This window comes from Pseudophryne corroboree, chromosome 7, assembly GCF_028390025.1.
Source record: "Pseudophryne corroboree isolate aPseCor3 chromosome 7, aPseCor3.hap2, whole genome shotgun sequence".
NCBI classification, from domain to species: Eukaryota; Metazoa; Chordata; class Amphibia; order Anura; family Myobatrachidae; genus Pseudophryne; species Pseudophryne corroboree.
Genome location: NC_086450.1, coordinates 333,173,072 through 333,190,087, shown reverse-complemented (window position 1 = coordinate 333,190,087; position 17,016 = coordinate 333,173,072). Strand labels below are relative to the sequence as shown.

Below are 17,016 nucleotides of genomic sequence, written 5' to 3'. Positions count from 1 at the left end.
ACTCAAAGGGATTCAGTTAACTGCAAAGTTATGTGTAAATGTTTGCATATATTATTCATAAGTTATTATTGTGAACAGTATATCTATATGAGAAGGTGGGTAATGCATGACATTTACTCAACAACACAGGTGTACACCTAGGAGTATTTTTATTGCCTAGGCAAATTCTGGTAGCTACCAAAAGGTAATTTTTGTCTTGCATGCAGGTAAACTGTATAGGCCTTGATGGTAGGATTAGAAGGGAAAGTGTGACCTATAAATTGTATTTTCTTGTTATATTACAATCTTTGTAATATTGTACTATCATTACTATTAAATATTGTCACATCCATTTAAAACACAAGAAAGCAGAGTACAGTGTTACTATTTTATCCATTAAAGAGAAATATTACTAGCTGTCCCAAGCAAGCCCTGTATTGTATAATACATAACACCTTGAGTTAAGCTTGGGTGGAGTCACTGGGTATCAATAGTTTAGTAGTGCATAGCATACCTATATTATACGTAACAAAGGGTTACAAAGTGGTGCCTCTATGGAGAACACCACACTAATCTACTTCATATTGTGGAACAACCAATACTTACTGAAACAACTATATCATTACTACATATACCTGTGCTCGGGTTTTCCCATTTCCCCTCTTTAGACTATATTTCATTAATGTTGTTTCAGATTTCTATATTCCTTTACGTGCTATAGTTCTTAAAACACTGCCTGTATGATCCTTCCCTGTTTTGTGGAATTGAGAAAATGTGCTATTTTTGACAGCGCTCGTGGAGACATTCTTCCTTTTATTCTATTTACAGTGCTGTGCATTAAAACAAATACTATGGGGGATATTCAATTACCAGCACCACTGCGGGTGTAAAAGTATCGCCGGGGGGCTATCTAATTAGCCCTGATAAGCCGGCGTGTGCCGTGGCTAATCAGGGATTTTGTTTCACCTGCCTCCGGCAGGCGAAGCAGAATCCCAGATGACAGCCCGTTTTCACCCAAAAACGGGGCTATTTCACCCGGAAAAAACACAGGTTTCACTGAACCTGTGTATTTTGGGGTGAAAATGCACTTTTTAACGGCCGGTCAAATCGAATAGGCCGACCACAAAACCCTAAGAAACATCAGGAGTTTTTACTCCCGGTGTCTCCTCGGGGGCTAATTGAATATCCCCCATAAGGGGTCTATTTATTAAGCCTTGGACAGAGAGAAGGTGGATGGAAATAAAGTACCAGCCAATCAGCTCCTAACTGCCATGTTACAGGCTGGGCTTGAAAAATTATGACAGGAGCTGGTTGGCTGCTACTTTATATCCTCCACTTTACCTCCATCCAAGGTTAAGTAAATACACCCCTATATAAGCATGACAACAGCTATATAATAAGAGCGGCAATAGGCCATCACATGCACTGGAGAGCTGCAGCACATGTTAAGGGAGATATAGGTCAGAGCGGAGACAGGCAGCAGATACAGGCTGCTCATATACAACTAATATCCAGAAGCAGGCAGAGGCAGCGACCGGCAGCACGCACAGAGTCACGGCATGCACGGCCCTCTACACGCCTGACCAACTCGCCCGTCACCGAGCAGCGCGGCCGCCTCTCAGCGGGGATGGTGAGCGTGTAATGCGCGATGTAGGGTCTCACCTGTGCGCTGTCCAGGCTATGCCGCACGCTATCCGCCATCTTCCGCCCTACACGTGTAGCTTCTGGGGACGGAGAGACACACTGCGCATGCGGACACTTCCTATCTCACCAAGAACAACTTTATTAAGTGTCTCTAGTAACACACACATCGTTCTGGTGTCGACAAGGAAGTGACGGACAAGCGTGTCTCAGGCAGCATAGTGCTCCTCTCTCACTGGTTGTGTCTATTTTCCGTTCGTGGCAAGGACCCGGATGTGACATCAAGTGAGGGCGTAAAATCCTTTCCGCCCTTACATCCTGTTAATATTTTTTCCGCTCTCTGCTGTATCCCCCTCTTGGTAGATGCTAGATTCAAGTGGCCTAGGGGACCTTTTACGTCAGGGGGAGGAGCCACGATACAAGGGGAGAGGAGCTAGGCCAGCAGGATAGTTCCTCTACTATCCACGCCACCAACTATTACCTTTAGTAACCAGGTGGCGAGCCACCGAGCCCGAAGCGTGGCGAGCATACTTTTCGGGTACCCTGTTCAGCCGTAGCTCCTTCCCCTGGTGACGTGTCTCCTCCCCTAGTGACGTCAGAAGGTCCCTTCTCCCACTTGGATTTAGAACCAACCGTATCCTCTTGGGCTCCTTTGCGCCAGCTTCCAGAGTCAGTCTGCAAACTTGTTTGCAGCAGCTGTGCGAAAATATGCAAATGTTGCTGCGGTGTGTATATGAGTATGTAGACACCCATTGGCGTAAGTAGTCCTAGTATAGTTGAGCAGTATGGCTGCATGAAGTAAGACGCCGGAGACGTTGCAGCTGCACAAGAGATCAAAACTGCAGCGTCAAATACACACTTAAAATGGTTATTACATGCCTGCATTTCTGCTGATATTCCCTGTTACCTCCACAGTTGCAACTTACTAACTGCTACTTCCGTTACAAGACCATCGCAAAATATATGCATCGACTTACGGGGATCATTCCGAGTTGTTCGCTCGTTATTTTTTTTCGCTACGGAGCGATTAGTCGCAAACTGCGCATGCGCAATGTTCGCAGTGCGCTTGCGCCAAGTAAATTAGCACAAAAGTTTGGTATTTTACTCACGGCCTAACGAAGATTTTTCATCGTTTTGGTGATCGGAGTGTGATTGACAGGAAGTGCGTGTTTCTGGGCGGCTACTTGCCGTTTTATGGGAGTATGCGGAAAAACGCTGGCATTTCTGGGAAAAATGCGTGAGTGTCTGAAGAAACGGGGGAGTGTCTGGGCGAACGCTGGGTGTGTTTGTGACGTCAAACCAGGAACGAAACGGCCTGAACTGATCGCAGTGTAGGAGTAAGTCTCGAGCTACTCAGAAACTGCTTAGAAATTTCTATTCGCAATTCTTCTAATCTTTCGTTCGCAATTCTGCTAAGCTAAGATACACTCCCAGAGGGCGGCGGCTTAGCGTGTGCAATGCTGCTAAAAGCAGCTAACAAGCGAACAACTCGGAATGAGGGCCTACATGCACATACCCTCCAACATGATTTAAGAGGAAACCAGTACAAATCCGGAAAAGGGACGTGGCCACTGGTATAGTGGGTGTGGCCATGCAAAGCAGTAGACAAGGGAGATGCTGAAAATCAGTGCACAGCCCTTTTTGGCCGGTACAGACCTTAAATAAAATGGTACTCAACCGGCCAAAAAGGTACAGTTGGAGGGTATGCATGCATGTACACTGACAATAATTGCTCAACTGCTAAACAAAAAAACATTTGGCTTTAGTATATCTCTGAATCAAGCCCATTGAATGGCCAGAGAAAGCGGGGATAGAATCCAGGCGCATAGTTGTGGCATTTGGGCGGAGCAGTCCCACAGCCCAGTAGACTGTGGTCCATATGCACTCACTGACAGCCACTGATGTGCGGTGAGGTCAGAGGCTGGGGAGGCACAAATTGTGGAGGCTCTCAGTGGCAGGAGCCTGTCTCACCCCGTACACAATTTAACTCTTATGTCCCTGCACTACAGCCATGCAAACACAGGGAGAACATACATACAATAATTGCCAGGTCACAGCCATCACCCTAGTGTTGTGAGTAAACTGGTGTGGTGAGATGCCCGCCATTGGCCCCTCACCTACAGAAAGACAGCTGGCCTGGTGCAGCAGGTTACACAGGGCAATACAATCATCAGTGATATTGTCAGCAGCACCTGGGGAGGGAGAGACCTCAATACAGATGTCACACACACACACACACACACACACACACACACACACAGTCCTGTCCCCATACTCACTACAAATTATACACACTCGCACACACACAGTCCTGTCCCCATACTCACTACAAATTACACACACACACACAGTCCTGTCCCCACACTCACTACAGATTACACCAGGGGTGGCCAACCAGTCAAAGGCAAAGAGCCAGAAAAGATCTGTAGTCAAGGGCAAGAGCCAGTATCATGCGCGCGCCGAAGGTGCGCGCACAAAAATGGGGGTGTGGCCTAGTTTTCACAAAGCCACACCCCATTTTGTGCGCACACCTTTCGTTATGACGTTTGTAGGAGTATGACCTTGTGTCATAACTCCGTTTTTAGTCATGTTGTACAGTGCCAAATACATATAATGCCCCAGTACAGTGTCACATACATATAAAAATGACAAAAAATGGGTGCCTCCACACTGCCAGAAACATGTCCCCACAGTGCCACATACACATGTCCCCACAGTGCCAGATACATATATGCCCCACAGTGCCACATACACATATGTCCCCACAGTGCCAGATACATATATGCCCCACAGTGCCACATACACATATGTCCCCACAGTGCCAGATACATATATGCCCCAAAGTGCCAGATACATATATGCCCCACAGTGCCAGATACATATATGCCTCACAGTGCCAGATACACATGACACCCCAGTGCCAGATATACATGTCCCCCCAGTGCCAGATATGTCCCCAGTGCCAGATATATATGTCCCCACAGTGCCAGCTATGCCCCTAGTGCCAGATATATATGTCCCCAAAGTGCCAGCTATGCCCCCCAATGCAGGGTCCCCACAGTGCCAGATATGCCCCCAGTGCCAGATATACATGTCCCCACACAGTGCCAGCTATACATTTCCCCCCAGTGCCAGCTATGCCCCCAGTGCCAGATATACTTGTCCCCACAGTGCCAGCTATGCCCCCAGTGCCAGATATATATATGTCCTCAGTGCCAGCTATGCCCCTAGTGCCAGATATATATGTACTCACATTGCCAGCTATGCCCCTAGTGCCAGATATTTATGTCCCCACAGTGCCAGCTATGCCCCCAATGCAGGGTCCCCACAGTGCCAGATATGCCCCCCAGTGTCAGATATACATGTCCTCCAAGTGCCAGATATATATGTCCCCACAGTGCCAGCTATGCCCCCAATGCCAGTGTCCCCCACAGTGCCAGATATGCCCCCCAGTGCCAGATATACATGTTTCCCAAGTGCCAGCTATGACCCCAGTGCCAGGTATACATGTCCTCACAGTGCCAGCAATGCCCCCAGTGCCAGATATACACCGCTGCCCTGGCCCCCCCACCCCCGTGCTGCTCACCGCGCTGCTGCTGTCTGTGAGGGGAGGGGAGCGCAGCGTGCGCCTCTCCTGCCCCTCACTCTCCGGCGGCGGCTGTGTCACGCTTCAATTAGGCGCCGCTCCGTGAGCCAATCAAAGCAGTCCTGTCCCCACACTCACTACATATTACACGCACACTCACTACAGATTACACACACACATAGTCCTGTCCCCACACTCACTACAGATTACACACACACACACAAAGTCCTGTCCACACACACACACACACACACACACACACACATAGTCCTGTCCCCACACTCACTACAGATCACACACACGCAGTCCTGTCCCCACACTCACTACAGATTACACACACACACACACACACACACACAAAGTCCTGTCCCCACACTCACTACAGATTACACACACACACACACACACACACACACACACACACACAGTCCTGACCCCACACTCACTACAGATTATACACACACAGTCCCGTCCCCACACTCACTACATATTACACACACACACAGTCCTGTCCCCACACTCACTACAAATGTTACACACATACACACAGAGTCCAGGTTCTGGCTGCTAGTCAGCCCAGTCACCGTGCACGGGCGGCTGCTGCTGGCACTGCGGGTCCCCACATTCCTCCTCCCCTGCCGTGCTGCTCAGTCCGGTGTCTGTCTTCCTTCACTTCCTGGATTGGTCACATGACCAATCAGAGCTGTCCGTCAGAGCTCAACCCCCACTGTGAGGCATGCCTCCCATTCCTCTGTTCTATGCGGTCTGATTGGCCGCTGTGTAGCCCCACCCATCTGTACAGGCAGTCTACGACAGTGTGAGAGATGAGTCTGAGCTGCAGCTGCCTCATCTCTATCTCTCCCTGTAATTGAAGGAGCCCTGCAAATCTGGTATGTTTTATCTATAAAGATGATTGCATTAGTACAAAGAAGATGCTTTTACTGTAAGTTATAAATATCTTCTTTGTGTTCTTCCAATCATTTTCATAGTGAGAACTCTGAGCATGATAGGGAGCATGACAGGTGGGAGACACCTGAGTGGGTGGTAAGCAGTGGCGGAACTTACAGCGTTGCACCGGGGCCCAGCCGCACGGAGGGGCCCAGAGCCGCCGGCATTAAAAGGAGTCACATAGACTCATTGTATGCCGACGCCAGACCCTCACCCGCTGCCATTGTCCGCTCCCGGCTCTCCTGCTATTAATAAGTGGTAGTCTAGCTGGAGAGGGAGGAGGGGACGTTCTTCCCTCTCCTACCCCCTCTATCGAGCGTCTCCTTCCGTTTCCGCCCTGGGCCCACAAACTTACCAGTGGCGTGCGGGCCATGGACGTCAATCACCGTTGCTAATAAGGGTGAGGAGTGGACGCTCTCCCCTCTCCAGCACCTCAGCCTCACAGAAGTGCTGCTGCTGCTGCTGGCACTGAGTGGCGTTCCCCTCCGATGGGGAAGGAGGGGCCGCTCTCTCAAGTCCCTCCCCACCCCGGTCAGTGCAGCAGTAGCACCTGAGTATACAATAGTCTGTCCGGAGGGGGAAGAGGGGCAGCTATCTCAGCACTTCCCGTTTACGGTTTATATTCGGCCCCCCCTCGGCTTCCTTTCACTCTCTCTGTTTTTGGGCGCCGGGGATCTGACAGCGTCACACATGTAACCATCCACGGAGCCTACTGTCATAATGGGAGGGAAGGAGGAGCCGCAGATCATACCCTGTGAGGTGTGTGTGACTGGCACAGAGTCAGCCATTTCCCTGCACAGCAGCAGCCCCTGGTAAGAAATTGATGGATTATCATTTACATGGTTTTTTTTTTTATGTGCATATGTGACTGTAAACACAAATATGTTTATTAATCTGTATTTTAAAAAAAAAAAGGTTTTCTATGCAGCGTCGCTTGTGGGTGTCAGTGGCAGAATTTGTTTGTTTTTTTAGTTCGTAAAAGTGCTTGGTTGCATCTCCTGTCTCTTTCTATTTTGGCATCATTGCCACCTGTTAGGGATCTCCCTTATTCCATTTCCACACACCTCATTAGTGAGAGCCTATGCACAATTCAGATCATGGGGCCGGACGTAATGCAGTGCGAGACGGCCGGAGCTTTTTTTTTTTTAAAGTAGCAAATAAACCAGTTTAGTTTTGCCTTGTAAACAATTGCCACTTGGAAAAAAAAAAAAACGTAAAAGTTTGTCCGGAATCTCGGAGCTCCGACCGTCTCGCACTGCATTATGTCCGGTCCCATGGGTTGAATGTATAGCCCTTGTCGCTAATAAAGATTGAGCTATCTATCTTATAGTAAGCTTGCGAGCAGGGCCCTCCTACCTCTATTGCTATATGTTATTACCCAGTATTGTTTTATTACTGTTTCCAACTGTAAAGCTCAACGGAATTTGGTGCACTATATAAGAAACTGTTAATAAATAATATACATATACAGGTTGAGTATCCCTTATCCAAAATGCTTGGGACCAGAGGTATTTTGGATATCGGATTTTTCTGTATTTTGGAATAATTGCATACCATAATGAGATATCATGGTGATGGGACCTAAATATAAGCACAGAATGCATTTATGTTACATATACACCTTATACACACAGCCTGAAGGTCATTTTAGACAATATTTTGTATAACTTTGTGCATTAAACAAAGTGTGTGTACATTCACACAATTCATTTATGTTTCATATACATCTTATACACACAGCCTAAAGGTCATTTAATACAATATTTTTAATAACTTTGTGTATTAAACAAAGCTTGTGTACATTGAGCCATCAAAAAACAAAGGTTTCACTATCTCAGTCTCACTCAAAAAAGTCCGTATTTCGGAATATTTGGATATGGGATACTCAACCTGTATTCCTAAAATAAACAGGGCGCAGATAGCGCATTATCACTTTTAAAAACGGAATACTTTTAGGAGTCCGACACTGAGGCCAGTGCCGGAGTCTGATGTGAGAGAACTTTGGGGCAGATGTAAGAACGTGCGCTAAGTACTGCTTTCTCCGCTTCTCCCTGATGTAAGAACCGGCTGTCAGCGTAGTTTTAACGAATGCACACATAGCTGAGGACTGTAACGTATCCCGCGTTGTGTGCATAGGAAGGCGAACCATACCTAATGTATGATGGGGACACTGTGCTTTTTGCCACGTTATACCTCCCTGCACGCTTTGCCTACCCCTGCTTAAAATGATATTGCACTATCTGCGCCCCCTGTTTATTTTAGGATCTTATGCTGCCCTTGGGGAAGGGTAAAGAGGGGAGCAGCGACGGCTGCAGTAAATACTGGACTGACTTAAATAAGGATTTAGTTGTTGTTTATGGTGCCTCAAGGGATCCACATTACAGAGTACATAAACAAATGAGCAAAACAAGAAAAAAAATTTGAGACAAGTACAAGGTATATACAGAAAACCAAAGGTTAGGTGCCCTAATATAATTCCTCTTCTATGCCTCTCTCTCCATCTCCACCCTCTCTGTCCCCCCCCGTCCCCCCTCTCTTTCTCTGTCTCTCTGTTCCCCTGCACTTTTCTTCTTTCCTCTTCACCACTCTCTCCTTCCCTCCATCTCCCCTCTCTCTTTCTGTGTACCCCCTCTCCCCCCACTCTCTCCATCTCCCCCTCTCTGTGTCTATCTCTCTCAGTCTCTGCTTCACTCTCTCTCTGCCCCCTCTCTCTCCTTCTCCACTGTGCTCTCTCTCTGTTGCACTGCACCTCGCTTCCTTCCGCTTCACCACCCTCTCTCTCCCCACATATATCCCTCCTTCCCTCTCTCGCCCCTCTCTCCTATTCCCTAATATAATTTATCTTCTATCCCTTTCTCTCTGTCTCCCCCCTCTGTCTCTCTCTCTGTCTCCGCCCCCTCACTCTCTCCCTCTGTGTTTCTCTCTCTGTTCCCCTGAACCTTTCTTCCTTCCTCTTCACCACTTTCTCTCTCCTTCCCTCTGTCTCCCCTTCTCTCGCTGTCTATCCCTTCTCTCTCTCTTCGTCTACCCCCTCTCTGTCTCTCTCCGTCTCTGTTTCTCTCTCTGCCCCCCCTCTCTCCGCTCCTCTCTCTCCCTCCATCTCCTGTCTCTTTCACTCTGTTCCACTGCACCTCTCTTCCTTCCTCTTCACCCCTCTCCCCCCCATATCTCCCTCCCTTACTCTCCGCTTTCCTAACATAATTCCTTTAGTAAATTCTTCCACTACAGTATCACTATCTTTCCTCAGCTCTCATGTTAAAGCCACATGTTTTTTTTTTCTGCCTGTCTCCCCTACTGATACTTTACCTCCATGTCCCAGTAAACCCTTTCCCACCCACAGAGACCTCTCATACCCTCTGCCTCTCCTCTTCAACTTCTCCAGTTACCCTCTCCCTGTCATCCTCTCCATCCTCCAATACCTCTACCTGGCTTCTCCCTCTCACCCTTTTCCAGTCACCGATTGCATCTTCATTTCACTAACTCTTCATCTCCCTGTCGTCCTCTGCCTCATCCGCATCATCCTCTGCTCCTCCCTGCCACCCTGTACCTCTCCCTGATACTCACTGTCTTGTGGCATATTGTGAACTTGGGGTGGACGAGGGGGGCCCAAAGCATAGTTTTGCACCTGGGCCCACCATTCACAAGTTCCGCCACTGGTGGCAAGTAAGACAGTATGGAAAACACTGGCACATGGATGGCTTATAGTAGGTAGGGAAGGGGTGGAAGGGGATATAAAAGTGGGCCTGGAGCAGTGGGAACATTGTATTCAACTGGGAGATGTGGAGACGTTACAGTGGTCAGGAAGGAGTGGAACAATAGGATGGGATGGAAGTACATTAGGGCAGGTCATAGAACAGTTGTCCAGATATGGTGATCAAAGCAGTTACTCTTCTTTCCTTCAACCCTCAGAAGTAAGGTCATGTCCCTTCATTGGTGCACCACTACCCTTCAGTGGGCCATTGTATTTCCCTGGTGGGTCCTTCATGTCCCAGTCTGACACTGGGTGGAGGCCATTTCTATCCCTCAGGCCTAGTGTTGTCTCTGTTTTCTTTAATAAGCAATGCTTGTAAAGTTCAGTACAAAAAACAAACACAAATCCCTGGCGCTAAATATAATCACCTATTATGCTTGGTTAATTAAAATCCTCTAATTTGTTAAGCAGCTCCCAGTGACACCACTGTAGTGTCAAGAAATTAAAACAAAAAATATAAGATATTTAAAATATCAAAAGGAGCGCTAGTAATGGTTAAATGAATAATTTATTAGTTACACCTAAAAAGATATAACCAGTAAAATCAACACAACATAGTACAATATAAAAGTTGACACATATAACATGCAATATTATAGCACACATATAAATGGCAGTTTTAACTAAAGTGCAATATAACAGATCACCCAGAGACATTTATATGTGTGCTATAATATTGCATGTTATATGTGTCAACTTTTATATTTACTATGTTGTGTTGATTTTACTGGTTATATTTTCAATATCTTATATTTTTTGTAAAGGTTAGTGTCTGGAGATTTAAAATTGGGAAGAATCATAAATTTCAAAGCCGCAATGCACCCAATCCACAACACTTACATAGGGGGTCATTCCGAGTTGTTCGCTCGGTAAAAATCTTCGCATCGCAGCGATTTACCGCTTAATGCGCAATGTCCGCACTGCGACTGCGCCAAGTAAATTTGCTATGCACTTAGGAATTTTACTCACGGCATTTTCATCGTTCTGGCGATCGTAATGTGATTGACAGGAAATGGGTGTTACTGGGCGGAAACAGGCCGTTTTATGGGCGTGTGGGAAAAAACGCTACTGTTTCCGGAAAAAACGCAGGAGTGGCCGGAGAAACGGGGGAGTGTCTGGGCGAACGCTGGGTGTGTTTGTGACGTCAAACCAGGAACGACAAGCACTGAAATGATCGCAGATGCCGAGTAAGTCTGGAGCTACTCAGAAACTGCTACGAGGTGTGTAATCGCAATATTGCGAATACATCGTTCGCAATTTTAAGATGCTAAGATTCACTCCCAGTAGGCGGCGGGGCTTAGCATGAGCAAATCTGCAAAAATCCGCTTGCGAGCGAACAACTCGGAATGACCCCCATAGTTACATACAGTAGCGGCTCTTGCCACGGGCAAGCAGTAATTTTGCCCGGGGCGCCGCTGTCCCGGGGGCGCTGCCGCCGTGGCAAGAGCCGCTGTTAACTAGGATGGCGGCGGTGGTTTTGAAAAGGTCCTCTCCGCGAAGGGAATCTAAACACGCAGCGAGGTATCGTCTAGTTTCCCTTCGCGGAGAGGACCTTTCTGTGCAGCGCTATGGGAGAGACGTCATGACGTCTCTCCCATAGATCAGAGGAGCTGCGCCGGCGGCGGAGACAGAGTGCAGTGGTCGGGAACGGGGCTGGTAAGTATTTTTTTATTTTTTTTTACCAAGTGCACAACTAATGTGGGCACAGTGGCAGGGGGCACACTAAGGGGGGCACAACTTCTGGGGGCACAGCTGCAGGGGGCTCAAGTAATGGGGGCACAGCTGCATGGGGCACACTAAGGGGGGCACAACTACTGGGGCCACAACTAATGGGGGCACAGCTGCAGGGGGACACAAAGGGGGGCACAACTACTGGGGCCACAACTAATGAAGGGCACAACTACTGGTGCCACAACTAATGGGGGCACAGCTGCAGGGGGCACAACTACTGGTGCCACAACTAATGGGGGCACAGCTGCAGGGGGCACAACTACTGGGGGCACAGCTACTGGATCAACAACTAATGGGGGCAACAACTACAGGGGGCATAACAGCTACTGGGGGCACAGCTGCAGGGGGCATAACAGCTACTGGGGGCATAACAGCTGCAGGGGGCACAACAGCTGCAGGGGGCACAACAGCTACTGTGGGCACAGCTCTACAGGGTGCACAACGCTACAGGGGGCAAAACTTCAGGGAGCAAAACTGACCATGCCCCTTTTGTTTGCAGCCACGCCCTCATTTTGGCATCTCGGGGGGGGGGGGCGCCAAAGGAAACTTTCGCCCTAAGCGCCACAAGGTCTAGAACCGGCCCTGGTTACATAGTGAGGTTGTAAAGAGGCAAGATGCCCATCGGGTTCAACCTGTATTTCTCATACATACTAGAGGATGCTGGGGTCACTTCAAGAACCATGGGGTATAGACGGGACCCGCAGGAGACATGGGCACTTTAATACTTTCAAATGGTGTGACCTGGCTCCTCCCTCTATGCCCCTCCTCCAGACTCCAGTTTAGAATTGTGCCCAGTGAGACTGGATGCACTCTGAGGAGCTCTACCGAGTTTCTCGGAAAAAGACTTTTGTTAGGTTTTTTATTTTCAGGCTTCATGGGACTTAGGGGAGAGAAGTCAGACCTACTTCTAGTGAGTTTAAAGGCTCTGCTTCTTTGGCTACAGGACACCATTAGCTCCTGAGGGTTTGGAACACTAGGTACGCCTAGGGGTTCATTCCCAGAGCCCGCCGTCACCCTCCTTGCAGAGCCCGAAGTCAGAAGACAGGTGAGTAGAAGAAGCAAAGAAGACTTCAGTGACGGCTTCTGAGGTACCGCACAGCCATGCTCCCACACACAGAGGCACTCCAGGGTGCAGGGCGCGGGCGCCCTGGGCAGCATGTATACCTCAATTATAAGACTGGCAACAGGGGACATAGGTGCTGGGGCACTGTCCTAACCCCCGCCAGTATAAAAGTTTTAACTAAAATAGCGGAACTGAAGCGCGCCATTGCGGGGGCGGGGCTTAGCCCTCACAGCCAGCGCCATTTTCTATTGCAGTACACTGGTCCTTCCTCACACTGCTGAATGTATCAGGGTGCAAGGGTGCAAAACGGGGGGGCACAGTCAAATGGTGCAATATATGTGTAATATAAAAGCGCTGCAGGTTTGGGGGCATTCTATAATGTTCACAACTGTTAATTAAGCGCTGTATTATGAGCTGGCAAACTCTATCTGTGTCTCTCTGACATGTTGGGTACACATGTCGGCATGTCTGAGGCGGAGTGCTTCCCACAAATGGCCGTGGGAGTGACCCTGTCGGCACGGCCGATTCCTGATACATGTGTGTCAACATGTAAGTGGATGGATGGTTTTTTCCCAAGTGAAAACTATATTGGGGACACAGACGCGGGTGGGTGGCCCTGTCGGCACCTCTGATATATTACTGGGTAAAAAATTGCATATTAATGTGATGCATATCAGAAAGGGCTATGTATATACCATACTTGCCTACTTTTGAAAAATTGTTTCTGGGAGATTGTAGGAATTAGCAGAATGCGCCGCACAGAATGCACCAATGAGGGGGCATGTCATGTTCCACCCAAAGGGCGTCTCTAGTTCCACCTTTACATACAAACACACTGATGATATAATGGGGGATATTCAATTGTTTGAAAAGTCAGTTGGGTGTCTTTTTCCCCCTATCAAATAGACAGGAAAAAAACAGACACCCAACCAACTTTTCAAACATTTGAAATCCCCCCCTATGTGTCCAGTGCAATAAAGCTGTCACAAAACTTTGAATAGCCGGATATTCAACACTGCTTTCACATACAGGTATATTCGTCGTATTGTCTGTTATAAGGCTGCAGAAGAGATAAACTCCTAAGTATCAGAGTATTTTAAGTGCATGAATACGCCAGAGGTGCTATTTATATAGAGCGGAAGGTATCGATCCTGCATTCACATATCAGTGCCCTAATTGTGCTGGTCATACAACAAGTGTGTGGTATGACAAGACTCATCTTAGAGAAGATTCAAACTAAGATTCCTATACTGCTACCCAGAAGTGTAACGGGTCAATTGCGCCAAGGGCAAGTAAAATAATGTTGCCCCTTGAAAAGATGTCTTGTGTTCTGGTCCCCCTTGTATTTTCTGTATAACACCCATTTATTCCTCATAGTGACCCCTCTGTCAGCATATTCCCCGTAGTGACCCCTTTGTCAGCATAGAGACCCCCCCTGCCAGCATATTCCCCATAATGACCCCTTTGTCAGCATATTCCCCGTAGTGACCCCTTTGTCAGCATAGTGACCCCTCTGCCAGCATATTCCCCATAATGACCCCCTTGTCAGCATACTCCCCATAATGACCCCCTTGTCAGCATATTCCCCATAATGACCCCCTTGTCAGCATATTCCCCATAATGACCCCCTTGTCAGCATATTTCCCGTAGTGACCCCTTTGTCAGCATAGTGACCCCTCTGCCAGCATATTCCCATAATGGCCCCCTTCTCAGCATAGAGACCCCCTGCCAGCATATTACCCATAGTGACCCCCTTCTCAGCATAGAGACCCCCTGCCAGCATATTCCCCATAGTGACCCCCTTGTCAGGATAGAGACCCCCCTGCCAGCATATTCCCCATAGTGACCCTCTTGTCAGCATAGAGACCCCCCTGCCAGCATATTCCCCATAGTGACTCACTTGTCAGCATAGAGACCCCCCTGCCAGCATATTCCCCATAGTGACCCCCTTGTCAGCATAGAGACCCCCTGCCAGCATATTCCCCATAGTGACCCCCTTCTCAGCATAGAGACCCCCTGCCAGCATATCCCGTTGTGACCCCCTTAGCTGTATTTTGTCTATAATTAACAAAAAGGGAGGTAATCTGCGCACTGGGGTGGTTTTACTGTATGGGATGTGCTGCTAGTCAAAAGGGTGTCCTTGCCCTTTGGTTCAATATGGATATCTGGTTTTCACCTGACTGCGCTCATCCCCTACAGTTTGAGTACTCGTGAAATGATGCAAATGGATACTTATATAAAGGTGTGTTTTACTTTCATATGTATCAAATATGACACTCAATATAATGAAACAGTGCAGATAAATATTGTTGAACATGAAAAAGGTGGTAATCACAATGTGTGCTCCACGGGGAGCACCTGTTTAACTCAGTCCTTTAATCACTCAAATTGGTGATTAAATCCTTTAGGTTCTTGGCGTGTGTGTTCTGACACAAAGGCCAATGGGCTGGAAAAAAATATATAAATGTAATGATTAAATCTGGCTGTGTTGCTTTAAAAGTCAAATGTAGATTTTCCAGTGGAAATGTCTCTAGTCCTGACCGGACTGTGTGGGCTTTAAAAATCTGTCTTTAGTAATTGGATTCATATAGTTGCAGAGGACGGCGTCCCGTACCTCTGCGTGTGGAAGTCAGGTATTCGTGCACTATCGTTGCGGCCGTACTTGTAAGATGTACAGGTGCGGGGGGCAGCGGGAACCTCCTGGCAGCTCCGGACAGACTCGTCCCTCAGCTCGCGCACCCGCTCTCCGGTTCGTCCTGTTAGGGATCTCCCCGTGTGCCTGCGCCGCTCGCTGGGTTGGTCGTGTTCGCGTGGGGGGGAGCTCAGCCGCAGGATCTAAACAGAGCCTGTGGCAGTGTTGCACCTCCCCACAACGGAGTACTCACCTGTGTGGTCCTCCTGCTGCCCGTCCGTCTGTACTGCTTACCGATGTCTGCACCGTAGGTCCGAGGGTCTCACAGCACTCTCCTGTCCTCCAATGGTTTGATGTCTCTTAGTCGTCTCCTCCAACGCGTTTCAACCGGATCGGTCTTCCTCTGGGAGTTTTTGCAGTGTTCTGATAGTGGTGGATGTTAAAATGGCTTGCGGGCGGGACCAGCATCAGTTCCTCCTTTGTTCCACTGATTTGATTGGTGGTTGAGGTTGTCAGTATTGGATGTTAAATTGGCTTGCGGGCGGGACCAGCATCAGTTCCTCCTTTGTTCCACTGATTTGATTGGTGGTTGAGGTTGTCAGTATTGCAGGGGGCAGATCACATGTTCCTGCAATCTGTCCCATTTGTAAGTTTCAGAAACAGGGAAAGTATGAAAACATGGCAATGCAAATGAAATTCCTTTTTTTTTTTTTTTTTTTTTTTTTTTGGTGGTTAAGGTTGTTAGTATTGCAGGGGGCAGATCACATGTTCCTGCAATCTGTCCCATTTGTGAGTTTCAGAAACAGGGAAAGTCTGAAAACATGGCAATGCAAATGAAGTTCACTTTTGTTTTTTGTTTTTTGATTGGTGGTTGAGGTTGTTAGTATTGCAGGGGGCAGATCACATGTTCCTGCAATCTGTCCCATTTGTGAGTTTCAGAAACAGGGAAAGTCTGAAAACATGGCAATGCAAATGAAGTTCCTTTTTTTTTTTTGCATTGCCATGTTTTCAGACTTTCCCTGTTTCTGAAACTCACAAATGGGACAGATTGCAGGAACATGTGATCTGCCCCCTGCAATACTAACAACCTCAACCACCAATCAAAAAACAAAAAACAAAAGTGAACTTCATTTGCATTGCCATGTTTTCAGACTTTCCCTGTTTCTGAAACTCACAAATGGGACAGATTGCAGGAACATGTGATCTGCCCCCTGCAATACTAACAACCTTAACCACCAAAAAAAAAAAAAAAAAAAAAAAGGAATTTCATTTGCATTGCCATGTTTTCATACTTTCCCTGTTTCTGAAACTTACAAATGGGACAGATTGCAGGAACATGTGATCTGCCCCCTGCAATACTGACAACCTCAACCACCAATCAAATCAGTGGAACAAAGGAGGAACTGATGCTGGTCCCGCCCGCAAGCCAATTTAACATCCAATACTGACAACCTCAACCACCAATCAAATCAGTGGAACAAAGGAGGAACTGATGCTGGTCCCGCCCGCAAGCCATTTTAACATCCACCACTATCAGAACACTGCAAAAACTCCCAGAGGAAGACCGATCCGGTTGAAACGCGTTGGAGGAGACGACTAAGAGACATCAAACCATTGGAGGACAGGAGAGTGCTGTGAGACCCTCGGACCTACGGTGCAGACATCGGTAAGCAGTACAGACGGAC

General features: G+C 47.9%; 1 protein-coding gene across 3 annotated transcripts in view; it reads right to left on the bottom strand.

Moving 5' to 3' along the window:
• Window positions 1–15,762, bottom strand: part of RSL1D1 (ribosomal L1 domain containing 1) — a 69,055-nt gene extending 53,293 nt beyond the window's left edge. The window contains exon 1 of one of the 3 annotated variants that reach the window (XM_063934352.1): window positions 15,626–15,762. Coding sequence is in view for 1 of the 3 variants with exons in the window: in XM_063934351.1 (XP_063790421.1) it covers window positions 1,642–1,680 (39 nt within the window). In the remaining 2 variants the exon portion in view is untranslated. Of the gene's footprint in view, window positions 1–1,641; window positions 1,878–15,313; window positions 15,333–15,625 lie in introns of those variants that run through there. The other 2 variants (XM_063934353.1, XM_063934351.1) reach the window with 2 other exon arrangements.
• Between the last annotated feature and the right edge of the window lie 1,254 nt (window positions 15,763–17,016).